General features: G+C 43.0%; 1 protein-coding gene across 3 annotated transcripts in view; it reads left to right on the forward strand.

The window, feature by feature from the left end:
- SH3GL2 (SH3 domain containing GRB2 like 2, endophilin A1) overlaps positions 1-20851 on the forward strand; it is a 142853-nt gene that overhangs the window by 112599 nt on the left and 9403 nt on the right. For all 3 annotated transcript variants that reach the window (XM_074953442.1, XM_074953443.1, XM_074953444.1), the window contains 4 exons: positions 1717-1789; positions 15603-15746; positions 17793-17926; positions 19456-19614. In XM_074953442.1, coding sequence (XP_074809543.1) covers positions 1717-1789; positions 15603-15746; positions 17793-17926; positions 19456-19614 — 510 coding nt within the window. The remainder of the gene's footprint in view (positions 1-1716; positions 1790-15602; positions 15747-17792; positions 17927-19455; positions 19615-20851) is intronic.

Consider the following 20851-nt stretch of genomic DNA (forward strand, 5'->3'; position numbering starts at 1 on the left):
AGAGCCACTTCTGGGCTTGGTACCAGGAAGGTCAGCTAATCCATGCTGCCCTTCACTATTGGGAAGGAGCCAGAGCTGGCAGATGATAAAGACAAGATACTATGGGAGGGAGGGCAGGCAGAGGAAGCTGTGACTAGCTCATCTCAGGTGATTTTTTTTTTTTTAAATTTTAAATAAAAATGTAGTATTTGGAGAAATTTACTCTGCAGGACAGAAGATGTACTGTAGAGAAGTACAACAATGTATTTGCGTAAGTGCAGCATGCACAATATGTAATAGAGAACCACAGATCTATGGAAGCAGACTCAGAACAACATATTTCTGTTTGGGCCTGATCCTGAGAGGTGCTGCATAGCCCCTGGCAAGTGCTGACTACCTGGAACACCCAAGGAAATAGTGGGTTTTGAGGATGCTCAGAGTCAAATATATCTGACCCTTATGGATCTGGGATCTCAAACCATTCTTTTCTTCTTGTTAAAGAAATAAATTATAAAATAAGTATTTCTTTAAACATAAAATATCATTACACATTTTCCCAATATAACTTTATTGAAAAGCTAATGGAGAACCTACAATTTAAAAAAGGCTCCCATCACATGAGAAACAATTAAGTTTTTAAAAAGAAAATGGGTGCAAGAACAGATATCAAAAAGGTACATGAGAACTCACTGACTCCAACAATATGAGCAATTGTAACAGAGAAGTTTACTGTGAACCCAATTCAAATCTATACTCTTGGAAACAAAGCCAGAGTCCCAACATAACTGAAGGTGAAAGCGTGCTTGGGAGAGGTATTTCTGAGATGATTTTGAGCATGACCTATCGTTTGTTCTTTGCTGTGTTACAGGTGTATTTATAAAGTCAAAATAAATATGTTGGTAGTTTGTGAATTGCTGCTGTTGTGAAAAGAAAGTGAGATTACTCAGGATAACTTACTGTTCGTATCCAAAGAGAACCTCAAAGAGCCACAAAACCCCAGGTGCATGGCAGACTTCTTACAGCAGCCAATATGTTGAGGTTATATTGACGCTTCGGGACCTTTGCACAGTAACAAACTTCTGCCATCATACAAGTGAGAACATGTCGTCTGATTCTAAAGAAGGGCAGCATGTTTTTCTGGATTTCTGTAATATGGCCTCAGTTCATCTCCAGAGGCAGATTATTCAGCTGACTGTAAAATGAGGAGGGGTATTTGAGTCTGGCATCACTGGCTAGAGAAAAACGGCTTTTGGCTGGGAAGCCTGTGCAGGGTATGATGTACTGGTGTGATAGCAGCTCACCAGTCAGGCCCTCTCAGGAGACCAACTGCAGGGAGTTACATGGTCAGACGTAGAGAAACTAGTAGTCCAGCAGGAAGGTATGGATTACCATGGCTAGCTCTCCCTTGAAGAAAAAGATATCTCTTTTTTCCTTGTACCACTGCTTCGCTCTTGTTGCTGCTTAGGGTTTGGAATCTCCTTGGGAGCTGGGCCTACAAACATGTGGTTCTGCTCCAGCTCAGGAGATGGCTTGTTTGTGCAGTATAACAGTTCACCAGTTGTGTTATCTTATAATCACCCCGCCCAGCACCGCTGCTACACTTATCACTCACCTTCTCCAACAAGAATCCTCAGAGGAATAAACCTAAGAAGAAGAAAAATGAGTTTTCTTCAAAATTTCACTTTTGTCTGTCTTGTGTGTCTCTCCTTTTTTGTATTTTTCTCATTATAATTTCAGAAAGTAGACGTCACCAGCAGGGCTGTGATGGAAATAATGACCAAGACAGTAGAATATCTTCAGCCCAACCCAGGTAATGAAACTTCTAACTGAGTCGCAGTATGCTTTAAAGATGTTTACCGTTTCTTGGTTGTTCTAGTTTAGAGAATACTTTGTCAGTAGCCTTTGCCACTGTACTGCTTAACCACCCTTCTTGTAAGGGAACTCAGCTGGGGCTTGTCGCTTGGTGGGGCAACACATCGCCTCACTACGCTCTCTACTGGATTGGGGAATACCCAGTCTATGGCCCAGGCCTTCAGGCTGGGTCCTGAAAGCAGTTCGATATAAGCCCATGCCCTGGGACAGGGCAGGGCAGCAAAGAAACAGTCAGGGGCTCAGACCCTCAGGCAGAGGCTGAGCAAATAGTCAATATAAGACCAGGCTCCTAGCTTTAGCAACCAGGGGGAGACTGCCACCCACGAGGTGGGTGGCAGGGGGATGCAGGCCCACCCACTCCACTGTGTCCCAGCCCGAGGTCCTAGCAGTGGTCGAAGACTCGCTGCTGTGTCAGTGGGGATCCTGGCCACAACACACTGACATTGGCTCTGGCAGTGCTGCTGCCAGACTGGGGTCTGCTGCCCCCGGGCTACTTCCGGACTCCCTCTAGAGGGTACCTGGGTCTACCGGCGAGGGGTAGACTTGGCTGCTCCTCTGGGTAGCTGGCGAGGGGTAGACTTGGCCGCTCCTCTGGGTAGCTGGCGAGGGGTAGACTTGGCCACTCCTCTGGGCGTCGGTCAGCGTCCGGCATTGGCCGGTCCGGCCAGTCCTCGGGTCGGCCGCGGCTTACCGGGTCTCCCAAGCCGGAGCCAGGCCACGGGTGTCTGGCCTCTCCGGCTGCTGTCGCCCAACTGAGCTCTGGGGTTGGGTTTTTCTACTTCCTGTCCTGAGCCTCAACCTCTTTGGGGGGGGTGCAGGATCCACTGGCTCAGCCTGCTTTTGTGTCTGGGGAGGTTCTTCCCTCAGTGGGGTGGTGGGGCACCACACCGCGTCACTACACTTCTCTTGGGAACTAGGCTTTTTTTTGGTATATTCCAGTGGAGTATGTTTCAGTGTATTGTGTGTATGTGTCTCTTGCACATACATGTGTTGATTCTGATCTCAGTTATGCTGGTGTAAATTAGGATTAACACAAAGTTAATGGAGTTACATTGGAGTGAACTACATTAAATGAGATCAGGTGGTGGTGATGGTTTCTCTAGTACCAAGGCCAGTTGTGCCAACAGTAGCATCAGATTATTCAGAATTACAGCCATCCGTTTCAAATTATAAAGTATAGTTTTCTGTCCTTCCCAGTAGCCAGCAATTAATCAATGTAGGCTACACTGGGAGTTAAAATGTGGGTGAATAAGTGGTGTGGGGTTCTCCTGAATTTTCAGCCGAGCTTGGTGAAGTCTCTCTCATGTGACCATTCAAAGACTTCACAAAAATTACTTGCTTAATTGAGGTAATTTCCTAAAATAGGTAAAATAGAGTTGCACTCAATACATTTCAGGATGGTTTGCATAGTTGTTTAAAAAAGGAGGTTGCCCAGGAAGGTTAATCTGTTGTATTGGTTTCATTTCAGATGCTTTCTGCTGACTACTGCAGTGTCTGAGCATGAGATTTGATTATAATTAAATTCACTGATCCTCCACTCTCATATTATGGAACAATCTAGAAAGTAGAAACGGATGAATATTTGCATCAGGATCTTAAAAGTGAACTGAAAAGGTTTTGCTGAAAGTTTAAAAACTTGATTTTAAGAATGCAAAAAAGGAGATGCTAATCATGCCTACCTCTTGCATAAGATGTTTCATCTGTAAATCTCAAAGTGCTTTATCAAGGACTCACTATCATTATCTCCATTTTATAGATAGGAAAACTTAGGCATAGGGAGGGAAAGCGATTGCTGAGAGTCCTACAATGATGATAGAGCTGGGACTAGAACCCATATAACCTGAGTTATAGTCTAGTGCTACCCACTGAGTGAGTGTTACTTTAAAGTATAGCTGTCACTGTATTTTAATAAAATTACCCTTCCCAAAAAGAACCTGAGACTCCTACCTTGTGAGTGGCATCAGAAATACTATATGTGAGGGAAATCAAGATAGGGCTTTAGAATGGGAAAGTTATTTCAAACCTGGGTTGACAGAGAAACCTGGAATGATACAGTTCTAAATTTTTCATTGTCTAGGGGATGTCTACACATGGATTAAACAAACCCCGTTCTGGCCTAGGTCTGCGGACTCAGGCTCATGGGGCTCAGACTCCAGGGCTGAAAAACTGCTGTGTAGATATTTGGGCTTGGACTGGAGCCCAAGTTCTGGGACCCTGCGAGGATGGAGGGTCCCAGAGCTTGGGCTCCATCCAATACCTATGCGACAATTTTTAGCCTCAGAGCCTGAGTTAGCTGGCCTGGGCCAGCCGTGGCCATGTCACAGGTCTTCTGTTCCTGTGAAAAGGTACCATTACAGCCTGATCCAGAGCCCACTGAGGTCCGTAGAAAGACTTCCATTGAGATCAAAGGGTTTTATCTTGGGCCCTTAGCAAGGCAGCAAATATTTTAGGGTAATTTTTTGTTCATCTACAGCACTCAATACATTTGTGAGCAATGGCTACATATTGTTTTATCAACATTTGGAATCTTGGAGATTTAAAACAAATTTGAAAAGCCAAACCCTTTGAACTTTACCATTAAATCAATCCATCTAACTCTTCCTTTTCTTTCAAGACTGAATAATCCTAATTTTTGCCTCTCCCATCATATGTAAACCCCACTGTACTTCACATAAACCATCTTTGTTGCTCTTATCTGACTGTTTTCAATCTCAGTTATGGCTCAGATTTTCAAAGGGACTTCAGCACTCTGTTCCCATTGAAATTTGATGGGGTTCTGAGCACTGGGAGAGGGAGATGCCTGCAGGGGACTTGAAGGTGGGGTAGGCTTGCCAGACAAGCTAACCAGAGACATCTGGCGAGGGGAGGGAACCACAAGCAGCTGGTTCCTTATAAGAGAGCTGAAGCAGTTGCTTGAGGGAGCTGACTCTGTAAGTCTACAGGGGAGTTAGTGGCAAGCTGAAACCCAGGTGAATCATCCCCTTAAAACTCATTGAAAAAAGGGAAAAGGCTAGATGAAGGAACCCTTTCACTCACCAGGCTCTGAGGTAAGAGCTATGCCTTGGACTCTGAATTCTACTTTTGAGTTATCAGAATAAACCTAAGCCCCTATAAGAGTGGTAATTGGACAAGCAAGTGTGTGGGGTCTCTGTAAAAGGGCATGGAAGAGGGAGAATAAAGGCAGAACAGAGACACCCAGCCACAAGATGGGACAGGGGGGCAGCCATCTCATCCACACATACCTAATTCATGAGGCTTCTTTGAAAATTCCAGCCTACATGTTTCTTAAATTCAGGTGAACATAGCAGTGTCAAAAAAGTGGTCCATTGCCACTATAATGCCTTCAGACAAACTGCATTTTTTTAACAGACCTCACACATCCAGTTTCCTTTTCTAACTGCCACTGCACTCTGAGCAGATATCTCTATTGAGCTACCTGGGATAAGCCAAACTGTTCACGGGGATAGTCAAAGTATTTCCATTAGGCTTCATAACTCTTAAACATTTTACATCAGAGGCTCCCATAAGATCATACACAGCTACAGCAGTCTCTCAGTAACACCAATGACTTACTATGAGAAGAACTTGGCCAAGCCAGTACATGTGAAAAGTTTGGCTGTTTTTGTCAACGTGAGTTACCTTACCTTTATCCAAGTTCAATTTAGTCTGGAAAGCTGTTGCTTAGCTTTAGTGGGTTGTCTTAAAGGATATATAAATACCAGACAGGAATAAAATCGGAAGGAAGTCTTGAGAGAAAACGTGGTCCACCGGTTAAAGCAGTAGCCTGGTACTTGGGACACTTGGGTACCAACCACTGCTTTGCCACAGATTTCCTGTGTGATCCTGGGCAAGTCATTTAGCCTTTCTGGGTATGTATATACAGCATTTAAACACCGGTGGCTGCCCCAGGTCAGCTGACTCGGGGTCATTGGACCGGGGCTGTAAAATTGCTGTATAGACTTTCAGGCTCAGGCTGGAACCCTGTGAGGGGGGTGGGTCCCAGAGCTCAGGCTCCAGCCCAAGCCTGAATGACCCACAGCAATTTTTAGCCCCACAAGTCTGAGCGAGCTCACCTGGTCCACCCACAGCTGTAGCACAGGTCTTTTATTCCAGTGTAGATGTAGTCTTTGCACCTCTGTTCCCTAACTAGTGCGCCAAGACCTGTTCGTTCTATCTTAGATCCTTATGTGCCCCTATTGCCATCTTATCTGAGCACCTCATCATCATTAATGTATGCATCTTCCTACAACATCCTGTAAGGTATGGAAGTGCTATAAGCCCCATTTGATAAGCAGGGCATTGAGACCCAGAGTGCCTAAGTGACTTGCCCAAAGTCATGGAGAAAGTCTGTGGTGGAGCAGGGACTTGAACCCAGGTCCCCCAAGTCCTAGAGTGCCCTAGCCATCAGATTACCCTTCCACTCTCTTATTACCCTGCTAAAAAGACTGCATTGTAGAAGAACCTAGAGGCTGATTCTGATCTTGTATACATCAGTTGTAACTCCACTGAAATCACCATGGAGTAACTGTGAAGTCAGTTGCAGTAGTATAAAACCAGTTTGTGTGACATAAGACTTAGTCCCTGGGTCTTGTTGCTTTCATTTGAATAAATAATATTCTTTGAGGCATATTGTGCAATAATTAGCTAACAGCTGAATGGGTTTGTGTGTCTACAGAAGTGTGTAGACATCTGCCATAGCATAAAATAAAATAAAAGGCCATTAACCAGACAAATTTCTTATCAGGGTAATTGGCCAATTTTCCTTCTCCTTGAGTGAGTAAGTATTAAGGTGTCGTATCTTCCTCTTTTGTGGGTCTTACCTCTGCAGCATGCAAATGTGACTGGTAACATATATACACAGAAAAGAGAAACAAAATCAGATCTTACAAATGTGATTCTAAAACATAGTTCTGGAAATATTTGCTGAATGGGAGCCTACATTGGTTATATTCTGGATCCTGGCCAAGATTCTCAGCAGTGCGAATGATTTGGGGTGCCTCAGTCTCTTGGGGGTCCAACCTGAGTCATCTAAAAGGGGCCAATTTGCTGAGGTGAGATGCCAAGCACTTTTGGAAAAATCAGTCCCTTTAAAGATCTCTTGAGTTGAGCACCCAAAATCTGAAGAACCCCAAGTCACTTCTGAAAATCTTAGCTCAGTGTTTAAAAATACACACATGGCCTCCGCACCTTACAGGATTCCTTCCTCGGGCCTTGGTGCTGCACAGTGCTTTAGTAAGGTTCCATGCTCACACAGGATCTGCCAGCATGGAGCTCATTGTTGGATTGGAGCTACAGGCACTCAGAAGACTCAGGTTTGGTGGAAGGATAGACTAGTGCACTGTTTCTCAATCTTTTTGCTATCAGGGACCAGCTTGTTGCCTTCCTGCACTGTGTCGGGGAGATCTCAGGAGCCCCAGTGCTGGTCCAGGGACTGGTCGTTGAGAAACACTGGACTAGTGTGATAGAATGGTCCATTTATGAGTGTTGCAATGGTTGGCTTGCAGAGATCAGACAGAAAGAACAGACAGCACTTGCAACAGTTAGGCAGCTTAACCAAGAGGAACCAAGGCAAAATCATAAAAATCTATTTTAAATATTCTAGAGCTGGAACATTTGAGTCATATGTAATGTATCAACACTATATATGAATCCTGTAAGAATTCCATATGCTGTGTGAAACAGATCAATAATCTAACAGTGATGTAAACATGTATAATTAATAGACAGCTAACATATTTTCATTACTTCTGACTGCCCCTACCGTGCCATGAGGCTTGCTGGAGAAAGCTAGCAAATCTACTGACAAAAGCAGTTAGATCTCTTGGGTGCTCCTATGCAGTGCAGTCTTCACTTGTGTGCTCAATTCCCACTTTAGGCAGCTCCCCACACACAAATTTTTATTTCAACTTTATATAGTCACAGAAGTCTCTTCCCCATAGAAATGCACAGGAGGGGGCAGAGGGATTTGGAGTGGTCTCCCTGCTACCACCTTTCCTCCTTCCTGTTGTGTTCCTACCATGACACAGAAGCAGTCAGCAGCGGGTTGGTGTGCAGATGTTCTCATACTATGACACAGGCGTGTGCTTGTGTTTCAGTGGTTCCTTTCCTCTGCCTCACATCGTGACACAGGCAGGAATCTTGCAGGAGCCTGCCTCCCGCTGTAACACTGGATGGGAAAGGCATAGCTGGTGGTTACAGCAAAGGTGAGGAGTTATGCCAGGGAGGACCCTATCCTTCTAGCAGCTGCATTTCTGGTAGTTCTCTGCTAGCAGTAGGGAGAGCTGCTAACACAACTCCTATGGTTATAGTCATAACCTGAATAAATAACATCCCTAGCTCCTAGAAAGTCCAATCTGTGCTGCAGTCAGTACTGTCAGTTTTTACTTCACCATGCTGCCTGCTGCTGAGAGGTGAGGAGCTATGACTCCGGCTGACACTACTTTTGGTTCAAACAAAAAACCTGCAAAAAACAAAGTAGATGCCTCTATTCTACTCACGTTCAAGTATTGACTCAAATTGTGCTGTGAGGAGAATAGGAAAGTTATTTTTTTTATGAAGTGCTGCCTTCTCTGTGGGGCTGGGAGCTGTTTCCATGTGAGCCACCACAGTCTCAGAGGCTGCAGTCAGCACAATTGAACAGTTGGGAATTGGAGGCAGTATCTGACAGAGACCAGCTAGTGCAGCCAAGTGAGGGGAATGCAACAGAGCAGAATTGCAGGCCCTCCAAGCTGAAGGAAGAGGGTGAAGATCCCTGGCCTGTGAATGGGGCAAATTATCTGTTTCCGTGCCTCTTCCCTCTTCTCAGGTCTTCCTGCTCTGAGTGCAAAAAGGAAGATGCAGGGCTGGCCAGCCTAGCCTGCAGAGGACTGGGAGAAGGGACAAGGGGCTACAGCAGCTCTTTTTGCCCTACAATGAGCTTATGTGGAGAGGAGACAGTGTAATGAAGCTGTCCTGTAGTGTTCAGGTAGCTGCTCTTCCTTACTACAGTCACTGCCATCGGGGGGGGGGGGAGGGAGGAGGGAAGAGACCCTGGCAATGAATTGGGGAAGGGAACAGAGGCTTGCAGTAACTTCTTGTTCAAAGATAAGCAAGTGAAATGGGATCATGAGTGACTGAGCTCGACCTTCCAAATAGAACCCAAAAAGTTGGTTTTCGCGAAGAGTGGGGAACAGGAAGGATTGCTGACAAGACTCATGGAGGAGCGTGTCCCTCTTTCATGCTAAACCAACACCACTTTTACCAGAGGCAGTGATCTGGGCATAACTTCGCCATAGTGCAGCAGATATTGGAAGTGGAGTATCCTAAAAATAGGAGTCTGCAAAGCTAGGCCGTAAATTATCTTTGATCTCTCTCTCAGCAGACATTATTTCAAAACTATTAAAAGAATAGAAGGCTACCACTGAAAGGCCTTTCAGAACGTAGTTGCCAAACATGAGAAAGTAGTCAGTGATGGTGCAGTCATAAATGAGGCAGTAACTTAAACAATTCAAACCCAGTTCAAAGATTTCCAAAATAACCCATGAAATTAAGGGCTTGATTCTCCCTTCACTTACACCAGTGCATATCAGTGACAACTCCACTGAAGTCAATGGAGTTATGCCAGTGTAAAACTAGCACAAGAGGAAAATTAGGCCCTGTGTTTTCTGTTAATGACATACAATTGTGTGCAAATACAGTGACCAGGAATGCTGCATCACTGTCGGTCTTCTAACTACTGGAAAATTACTTGAATTGGCATGATACAGATTCCCTCCAATTTGATGAATCAAAGAATGTGACTGGCACAGCTTAATTGGAGATATTTGTGTGTAAGACCACAGCGGTAGCGAAGATAATTTAATGGCACTGCCGCTGATGATGAAAACAGGAGAGAAGGATATTTATGAGTTTAAGAAGCACTAAACAGAAAGCAATGGTAATTAAAGTGGCTTTTATGTCAACAGATGGAGCACTGTTTATTATAGGGGCCAAAGCTTCATTGCTCATCATCATCAACAAGCACTCTGCAGAGAAAGCAATAAGCTTGATACATGTTATGGACATAGTAGTAAAATTGTTAGCTCCCCTTTCAAGCCTGAGGCATTCAACAGTGTGATCCAGATTCAGCCACAAGCTCCAGCTGCTCTGCAGCTATCTGGCAGTGCAAAGGTAGCCATACACCCAACTTAACTGCTTGGTTACAGTTGCTTTGCAAAGCAAGAGAGGCATAAAGCAACTGGAGCTAACAATGAATCTGGCCATGGCTTCATTGGAAGTCTGCTTTGTAAATAGAACTGGTTGAGAAACACTATTTTTTTTCTCCCAGAATTTTTTTTAAAATTCCCCAAATTTCCTCTTACAATGATTTTTGTTGTTGTTTTTGTTTTTTGATGAGATACCATAAAAGTGCCAGTTCTCAGAAAACAAAACAAAGGTTTATGGGCTTTTGTAAACAGAAACATTTCCTGTTTGGTTTGGATTTTGATTGAAAATTCAGAAAATTTCTAAGGAGACAAACATTTTCTGCACAAACTTATTTTCTTCAATAAAATATCTTTTGTTGGGGCTGGGAGGGGGGGAAGGTTGAGATGAAATAGAGCTCTACTGATTAATATGATGCACCCTGAGGAGATCTGATTCTGCAGGCTGGGATGTGAGAGTTTAGCAAAACTTCAGTTTGACAGAGTTAGTTTTTAATTTCAAATTTTAAAAAAATCTTTTACCTGACATTGGTATATACTTGGAATGAAGAAATGGGAAATAGGACAAGCTTTTCGTGATGCTGTGTGTGACGGGGTTGAGGCTCACCACCGCAACTCCTCCTACTGGCACATCTGGAAATTAACTCTGTCCGTTGCGGAGCTCCCTCTGCTGGTGGTGTCCCATCCATCATCTGCTGTGCTGGTATCTGGACTCACGTTGCTCCCCACTCAGCGATGTCCACTTCAGGACACTGCCCTCCGGCAGTGCCCCCCTTCCACAGGGAGGGGGGGTTGTTAACAGCAGTCTTTCCGGTTCGCTCCTGCCTCAGTGGCCAACCACAACCCCCAAAGGTCTAGTCCCTTTGCTCAAGGGCTGGCTGCAGTCTATCACGGCCACTCTTCCACGGCCAGGTGCTGTACAAGGGTGGGGACCCAGCCCCACCCACTACCCTGGTGGCAGCCTCTCCACCCTCCTTCTCTCCCCTCATCTATCCGTCCCCTCTGACCCCTTGCACCCTCTAGGCCCTTCCGGTCAGGCCCAGAGTCTGACAGGTATCGGGCTGGAGCGTTCCTCTGCTCCCCCGAGCCTGCCCAACACTGCGCTGTCCAAGGTGCTGTTCTCCTTAGCTCAGGAGACAGACATTCCCCTCTGAAGATCTGGGAGAAACTGATGGCTTCTCTCCTGGGTTCCCTCAGCTCAGCACTGATTGGCTCCCCCACAGGCTCTCTCTGATTGGCTGCCATTCCATGCAGCCACTCTGGCCTGTTGTAGCCCAGTCTTGCCTGGGGGTGGGGCAAGCTTGATTTTGCATTACTGATCAGCCTTACTCGAAAGCTAACAAACTCTCACTCCAGGGAAAAGAGAGCATATTGTTAACAGAAGAGCAATGAATTTACTGAAAGGGAAGTTGGGTTTGAAGATATCACAAATGAAAAAAATAATTACAGAACTGCCTAACCATGAAAATAACCTAATGGGAGATTGAAGGGGACAAAAAATTAATACAATTAAAGTTCAGGGTTGAATGTGGCTAACTTAAAAAAACAGTAATGCAGAAGGAATGTGACATCAGATATAAACAGTGAGAAATTGAAGCCGCTGGCAATGTTTGTTTTAAACTCTATTATGGCAGCTTTTTAAACTAATTGTTGTTCTTATTTATATATTTCAGTGTTGTGAGTTCTCTGCCAAAGTGAATGAGATGTGAAGAACTGGTCTATACACACTGGAAAATTACATTGTGTTAGAATACAGTGTTAAACACTGTGCAGACACAGACTGTGTTTGTGTTTAGTATCATGTCAGCAGATTATGAAATGTAGGAACATGGATTAATATGGATCCCTCTCTTGGTAGAGAATCAATTTCTTAATCTGCAGATCCAGGGTTCAAATTCCTTTACAGGTGACATGTTTTTGATCACAATGGTCCTTTCTGGCTTTATCATTGTATGAATTCATTAATGTATTTGTCATGCTTGATTTCCTCTGTTGTTCATCTATTTGTCCCCTTCCCCTACTCTCCTTTTCATCTCCACATTTCATCATTCTTGTGATAAATGAAGGGGTGTAGCTCCCTTTTGTGAACACCTAGCCAGCCAGTTAACTGTAAAATCCCTGTTAGTTTTCTACTTGTATGAAAACCCATCAGATCATACCTAGAGACTACTCATTTGAAATTTTAGATTTGTAAGTAGATCAGAAAATGAAGGGGCTTGAGGGTATCCCACAGGGAGGAGTTCCCAAGTGCTCCTTCCTGGGTCCAAAGGGGTTTTTTGCACTTGGGTGGTGGCAGCATCTGCCCATCCAAGGTCAGAGAGAAACTGTGACCTTGGGAGTTTAATACAAACCTGGAGTGGCCAGTATTAATTTTTAGAACCCTTGCAGGCCCCCAGCTTCTGCACTCGAAGTAACGGAGTCAGGAATCAGCCTTGACAATTCTCTTCTCTTCTCTGCTTTTGATCCCCCTCCCCCTACCTTCCTATCTGGCCAGAGTGTGCCCCCTCCTTTTATTTATTCTCGTGTTTTTTCCCTTTTTCGTGTCTCCTTTCTCCTTTTCTTTCTTAAAAATATTCCCCTTGTTTCCCATTTAAATACACCTTACTGCCTCCTCTTTGTCTTTCCCTTTCTCGGCTATCTGTACTTTTTATTTCTTCATGTTCCAATATTTTCTCTCTTATCTTTTCCCCCTTCTGTTTTCTCCATTATGTTCAGTTGTCAGAGCCCTCGTCTTTTCTTTCCCATAGTTCCCCAGTTTCTTTTCTTCTCCTCACCCATCTCAGGATCATTATCCAGGGGGTAACATGAGGACTAGCAGACTGCTCTTTTTTTTTGTACCCTTGCATCTTAAGGACCTGATTCAAAGCCCTTTGAAGACAACGGGAATCTTTTCATTGACTTCAATGAACTTTGGATCAGGCCCTAAGAGAATAAAGTGTCAGACATCTTCCAACCCAGCAATAGCAGAAGAATGCTCCCTTTTGCGGCATAGAGGTGGAGTGTGCTGTGGACACCTCATTAAAATTGAGTCTCTTTCATTGGATTGTCAGTCTTCTGCCTGTAGTTCTGTACAGTTTGGGACCAGAAAGCATCAAAAATTCAGAGTAGCATGGTACAGTGGCACTTTTGAGTAGTGAGAGGACTCTGCAAAAACATACACTATGCTAAAAATACACTACTCTTTCATAATGTTCTTCACAGGCAAAATATGTAGACAGGCAATTTCCTGGTTTTAGCACATAAATGGCACAATGTGATAAGCAGCAGTCTCCAGATCTTCATTCATAGTATTTCAACTAAGAGTGAATTAAGCGAAGAGTAAAAACTTCTTGGATCCATTGTGCTTATGTACTGCTGTGGTGTCCAAATACTGAATAATCTGACATCTGTGCTGCAATACTGATGCACAACAGGGAGGATTACAGATGGCATATCCTCCTTAATTTTGAATTGCTTTTGCTCTTCTGAATTTAAATCAGATCAGACGCATAGAAATATTCAAATGTAGGTTTGTTTTCTGGTTTAAATTTTTTCCCTATTGTGCAATGGTTTACAATGGTACAATTGCTTATTTATTGTAGTTGACAAAATTAGAAATATAATACAACATTAGAAATATAATACAATGTACCCTCAGTAAGTTCGCAGATGACACTAAGCTGGGGGAAGAGGTAGATATGCTGGAGGGTAGGGATAGGGTCCAGAGTGACCCAGACAAATTTTAGGATTGGGCCAAAAGAAATCTGATGAAGTTCAACAAGGACAAGTGCAGAGTCCTGCACTTAGGACAGAAGAATCCCATGCACCGCTACAGGCTGGGGACCGACTGGCTAAGCTGCAGTTCTGCAGAAAAGGACCTGGGGATTACAGTGGATGAGAAGCTGGATATGAGTCAGCAGTGTGCCCTTGTTGCCAAGAAGGCTAACAGCATACTGGGCTGCATTAGTAGGAGCTTGCCAGCAGATCGAGGGAAGTAATTATTCCCCTCTATTCAGCACTGGGTGAGGCCACATTGGGAGTATTGTGTTCAGTTTTGGGCCCCCACTACAGAAAGGATGTGGACAAATTGGAGAGAGTCCAGCAGCGGGCAATGAAAATGATCACAGGGCTAGGGCACATGACTTATGAAGAGGGAACTGGGTTGTTTAGTCTGCAGAAGAGAAGAGTGAGGGGCGATCTGATAGCAGCCTTCAATTACCTGAAGCGGGGTTCCAAAGAGGCTGGAGCTAGGCTGTTCTCAGCGGTGGCAGATGACGGAACAAGGAGCAATGGTCTCAAGTTGCAGTGGGGGAGGTCTAGATTGGATATTAGGAAACGGTATTTCACTCGGAGGGTGGTGAAGCACTGGAATGAGTTCCCTAGGGAGGTGGTGGAATCTCCATCCTTAGAGGGATGGAGGGGGTTGGACTAGATGACCTCCTGAGGTCTCTTCCAATCCTAATCGTCTATGATTCTATGAAAGCACACTGTATATGCCATTCTTAAACTCTTTCTGCAGTGGCAGCATTCACCACACGATATGGGCTATTGAATTAGTTAATTTCTTCATCTTTATTTTTGTTTTTATCAATTCTGATAATCCAGGTGTCTTATTAAACAATCACTGTTTGGGCCGGGGGGGGGGGGAGTTTTTTGCAACGGTGTATTGGAGGGAAATATGAGCTGTAACACAATTTCTTTTTCATATCAACCCAGGTGTCTTCCCAAAATCCTAGTAAAAATAACGAGGGGATTGCAGGCTTTTATATGCCCATATATTCTGAGATAATATTTGATATATGTTATATTCAATAAAGAGAGAAAAACATATTACATCTAGGAAATATGGAGGACCAGATTCTGGCCCCTACTGCATCATCTTTGGCCATCCACTGGTGCAAAGCTGCTGCAGTGATGGCTTAACTGGCTGTCTAAGGATTTCCCAAGAGTAGTAGGGCCAACATAGTGGTTTCTATGCCCCCTCTTCACCACCACAGCTGCAGTATAGGGCATATGACTGGGCATATGGGAGTGTGACAGGGGAGTTAGCATACCCTGCTGGTTCCCAGCTGCTGTAACAGCCTTTTGGTAAATGAGTCTAGATTGCACCATGAGACTGGACTGTTGCCCAGTGACCTGAAGACTGGGAGAATGTAAATGGTTTAGAGCTTCCTTCATTTTCCCCAACCCTGAGATGCAATGGGTAACAGGGACTAGTCTCTAGACTGTTCCTGGGGCTTTTTTTGTTCTCTTGAAATCCAGTGAACATCCCAGGTCAAATTAAGTCACCTCTGATGTCAATGGCAAAATTTCTGTTGATATCAGTGGGGCCAGGATTTCACCCCTCCTCTCCAAAAATTTGCTGAACATTGAGAGTGAATCTTCAATTTATCTAACATACATGTTCAGTAGCAACTTCTATTGTACTTTGAACATGTTACAAGTAGCTTAGTAATTCTTCCTTTTTTTTTTTTTTGAGAACACAAGGGAGCTCTCCCATACTCTACATATTGCAATTTAAGATGCAGTACTTATACAGTCTATACCCCCATTTACTGCCCTTTGGTAACTCTGTTATTGGTCTGCTTGCAGCTTCCAGAGCTAAACTCAACATGATCAACACAATGTCAAAAATTCGAGGGCAGGAAAAAGGACCAGGCTACCCTCAGGCTGAGGCCTTATTGGCAGAAGCTATGCTGAAGTTTGGAAGAGAACTCGGAGATGAATGCAACTTTGGTAATGTGGTTTCTTCCCTTTAAATTATGCGAGTATATTAGTGCTTGTGTAGAGTAAGAACTTTGAAGAACAGCCTGCAATAAATGCAAAGCCCAGATACTGTCAGACTGTTCAATTCCGAGCAGGCCTATGTCAATCAAGATGACGTAGATCCAATGTCTTCCCAGGATGGGAAGTAGAGATTGTTTTCTTACTGGTGAAAGCCAAGCCATTTTCATTTGGGGTGATATCTAGATAGGCTTTATACTGCCTTACTGTGTACATTGTAATGATGCATTGTGACCAAAAGAGTTGAATGGTCAGAAGCTATACTATTATAGGGAGTTCATGTCCTCCTACAGTCATGCTAAAAGCTCGCCTGTCCTCAGACTCCTTACAGGAGGATGTCCCTACCTTCACTGTAGATATGGAATAAAGGCTAACAACAAATAAAAATCCAATGTACAATAATGAGTTGAAAATGTTAATTCCTCTCACTCTACCTGGTCTTTCTGCTGCTACATTTTAGGGTACTAGTCCACACGCTTTTCTCATTCATTATCCATCAAAACTCCCATTGAAGTCACTGGGAGTTTTGCTGGGTAAGGAATACTGAAGATACTTTTCATCAGTGGAGGTCATCTTCAGCCTAATCAGTGAGCTCACATCCACAACAGGTTCTCGTTGTATCTCCATAGCCCATTTGTGTGGAGCTCTGTGCAGTCAGTTATACACTAGCAACAGCTTGAAAATTCTCTTCTATTCTAAGCTTTAATAAAATTCTATTCCTGGACATGAAGACATCTGCAGAAGAAAGGTATCTTCTGGTTTGGTTTAAACCTCCTAGACCCAAATTACCTACTAATTAATTTAGCAGCCATGGACTGATTCTGCTGAACAGTGCTGGCTTTTTTAAAAATCAGCTCTCTCTCTCTCATGCTAAATTTCAAACCATCTTTTTAACAAACTGCTATGTAGGCAAAAGGCAGCATCGCTATACCATAGGTCCTACCTAGTAATGCTGCTTCTAGGTATTAGTCATCATTCCTCTGAATGCCTAGAGCAGGCTCTCTGGTTATATGATATGTTGGTGAGGTCCTCTGTTTGGAAGACAAAGCTAATGACTGGGATTTGTTGTTCGGCAGGCTTACTTTTTTTGGTGTGCAGGTCCTAGTTTCATAAACAATTTATTTAAAATTCGACTCTCTTCCTCCATTCCAAGTATCAAACCAGGTTTGGATTCTCTGCTACTGCTTCATGGGACAGATCAGAAGAGTAGTTTTTGTGGACCACAGTTGTGGGGGAGGTTCAAAACCACTGGTGTTTGGTGGCTACACTGGGTGTGCAATGACAATCATCTCTCCCAGCAATAATAATAATTTATTGAATTAAATATAAAAATCAATAATATAGCCAGTACAGGGGATACCCTCTGCTTTTAATATTAATTTTATTTTGCACTGTCCTTAAAATCTGAATTTTCAGAGCACTGAATAATTCTTTACTGGGCTGTGAGTAATTGCATTTTAGAAGTTGTTTCTGGAGGTTTTGTCACTAGGATATCGTAAATTACAGGATAAGTAGTCAGTTTGTCAGATTGTCAGTATGATGTTTCTGATAAAATGCTCAGCAGTGACATTGCTAACGATTTTGACATATAAATGGTCAGAGTCAACACACCCCATTTAAAATTAATAGGGCTGGTCAGACCTCTTGTAGAATGACTGTTTCACAGAATCTGCAGGCTACCGAAGACAACACTGCATCAGGTATAGATAGTTTATCTCTGGCAGGTTTTCTTTTACCACCATATGGGCCTTTGATTTATTTATTTATTTTTTTAAAAGGAGCTTGGATTCTGAAGTACAGTTCGATTTCTGTGGCTGCAAAACTGTAACATCAATTGTGGCCTTCCCACAATGCCTCATTTTTCTGCCATGTATTTAAAACTGAAGATTAAATTTTATTCTTAATTGAGCTCTATGTCTTGGCTCTGTTCTGTATTAATGCAGCACCACATCCCACTGTTTGTATTTAAGGTAAACTAGACATACTCTTCTATTCCAGGCCCAGCCCTTGGTGATGTTGGGGAAGCTATGAGAGAGCTTTCTGAAGTCAAAGATTCTTTGGACATTGAAGTGAAGCAGAACTTCATAGATCCCCTGCAGAATCTCCATGATAAAGATCTGAGAGAAATACAGGTATTGCCAGAGATGGAGTTGCATGATTTTGGAAAGCCAGATAAACACCCTGTATATTTTCAAGACTCTTGCTTCAGCTGTGAGGCTCAAGGTCTTTGTAAATCTCTAAAAGGCCTCATTTTTTCTCTTTGAATAATAAAAGTCAAATCAATTTTCTTCCATTCAGTGGCTTTTTAAAATGTTCAGGAGCAAAATGCCAACATTATTTTTAGTGCCAAACTACATTGTCTGTCTTGAAAAATCCATTATTGTGCAGGCCTTGCTGCTGTATTCTAATTCTAGCATAAAACATTCACTTACAAATTATAAGTGATTTTCTAGTGTGCATTTAAATAATTTAGGCCAGTGTTAATGATGGCTTACCTAAGATCCAGATTTTGAATAGCTGCCTCTGAATTTGCACTTGTAGTTTTATATGCTTGGCGATTTGCACCCACAAACTCCCCAGAATTTGAAACACAATCTTCATTTGCATGTGCAAATTAGGTGGTCAGCCAGCTACTTTATTTGCAGGTGCAAATGCTGTATATACACACACATTTGTTTTTTGCTGGTGCAAGTGATATCACACACACAATTGTCGGTATAAATTTGGGTCCCAATTCTGCAAACCCTTACACATGTGTGTAACTTCACACATGTGCATTCAATGACACCCCCCCGGGATAAAGTTAAGCGTATGTGTAAGTGTAGAATTGGGGCCTCAGAAGGGTACCTTGACGTTTTAAAAGTTTGCTTAATGTTTGCTGAGTGAATCATGTCAGATCACAAGTTATTTCTTGTATTTTGGTAATGAAAACCTAAAATAGTCATGCTTTAGTGCTTTACTTTCTCGGCCCCTGGGCCAGCAGTGGCATTGGTAATCATAGGAATGGAAGGGACCTCAAAAGGTCACCTTGTCCAGTCCCCTGCACTTATGGCAAGGCTAAGTATTATCTAGACCATTCTTGACAGGTGTTTCTCTAACCTGCTCTTTTAAAAAATACTTTAGTGAACCTAATATGGAATTTGCTAACTACGTATAGTGACAGCAGCGATGTCTGGCAAGTTAATAAATCACTCAGAAATTAAGATGCACTGCTGATCTTGTGAGAACTGCGAAAATTATCCCCTCATCTGTACAGGGAAAGAAAACTAGAATGTAAAGAAAAAATTGTTCCTAAACTCCTGGGGGATATGCACAATATGCAGATAATTCTAGATTATAAATAAAACTATAAATTACTATCAGCTCTCATGTTTCCAGGCGTCACTGCAATTTGCCATTGTGTACTCTTTCTATAAATTACTTTGTGATGGAGCTGCTTTGATGTTTTGACATGAAATGCCATGGTGCTCCCTTTGAAGTGTAAACCTACCTCGCTTTTCTGTACTCCTTTACTCTGGTAAAAGTGTGATGTATAGTAGATTGGCAGCATATATTTTCAACCTCTGTTGACTGACTGAATGTAGTGGACTTAAAGCAAAGAAAGAGGAGTTGGGAAACAGTTTCCATCATATATACACTATTTCCCTTTCATATTTTTCAGCACCACCTGAAGAAAATGGAAGGTCGACGCCTGGACTTTGATTACAAAAAGAAAAGACAAGGCAGGCTTCCTGATGAGGAGCTACGCCAAGCTCTGGAGAAATTTGATGAGTCCAAAGAAATAGCCGAGTCAAGCATGTATAACCTTCTGGAGATGGATGTAAGGAAATCCCTTATTTATGTTCTGAACCGAGTTTTGAAATGAGAGGAAGAATGGTCCAGTGGTGAGGGCACTAGACTGACTTTAAGTCCCTGCTCCACCACAGACTTCATGTGTGACTTCGATCTTTCAGCCTTTCTGTTGATCAGTTCCTCATCTGGAAAATGGGAATAATAGCACTTTCCTACCTCACAGGGGATTGTGAGAGACTCAGATATTATGCTAAAGGGGGCCATATAAATACCTGAGAGAGAGAAATTATTCCACTGTTAATATTTCATTCTCACTAACAGTTTAAGGTTATTTATGGCAAAAGAAAGAGTATTTCCATGATCAGAATTATATAAATGCTTGTCCACAAGTCATGATTTCCCATAAACTCTGGTACATGACTACTCAAACATGGCTTGGCAATGTAACTTCTGCTTATAGAATAGGTGAGACTTGAGCGTTATGCTGGAAAAATTAGTAGCATTAACTGAAACCAAAGAGACTGGAGTCTTTTTTCCCTTCATAAATAAGGTTGAAAACTGCAAAATCGAAAGAAGTCAATGTTACTCCTTCTTTTGGAGGAAAGAATTCCTCTAAACTGAAATATATTCTATTTATTTTCTATGCACTTGAATCTACAGATTCAGTGTTTCAAGTGAAATAAATAAATGAGTGGACTTATTTAGATTTAAATTCATACCCACTTTAAGGCCCCTGTATACTGCCAGAGCAGTGGAAAGCAGCTTTAATATAACTGAAACTATGTACATAAAAATAAATATAGCTGTCTTGGAGTGCATACAAGTGAAAAGGGTAACTGCACAATACAGTCTGGATATCTTTTTTTTATTTCACTAATTTTTCTATCTAGCCCCACTTGGCTAGTTTGTTTTGACCTAGATTGTACCATTCTGACACTGTCAAGAAGTTCTGTGGGGAGTCACGTTGCCCCAGAGGGAGCACTGGGAGGCGTTCTCCCTAAGGAAGAGACAGTGACTGCACTTCCACTACTTACACCCCATTTTGAGGGGCACTTTACTCTTTCCCTATGTGGCCAGCCAGCTCTACTGCCCTGTGTGTAAGGAAAGCAGAGCTATGGCCCTCGTCATTCTGCATGCCTCAAACTCAGGCTGCACAATGTGAGGGCAGGTTCCTTCTGCCTTCCCTCCGTATTGCCCTTTTCTCGTTCTTCTGTACGCAGAATTCTCAGAATGAGGTAGGTCTTGAGGCCCCTTGCACATGTGAC

Source organism: Natator depressus, chromosome 5 (genome assembly GCF_965152275.1).
Source record: "Natator depressus isolate rNatDep1 chromosome 5, rNatDep2.hap1, whole genome shotgun sequence".
NCBI lineage: Eukaryota > Metazoa > Chordata > Testudines > Cheloniidae > Natator > Natator depressus.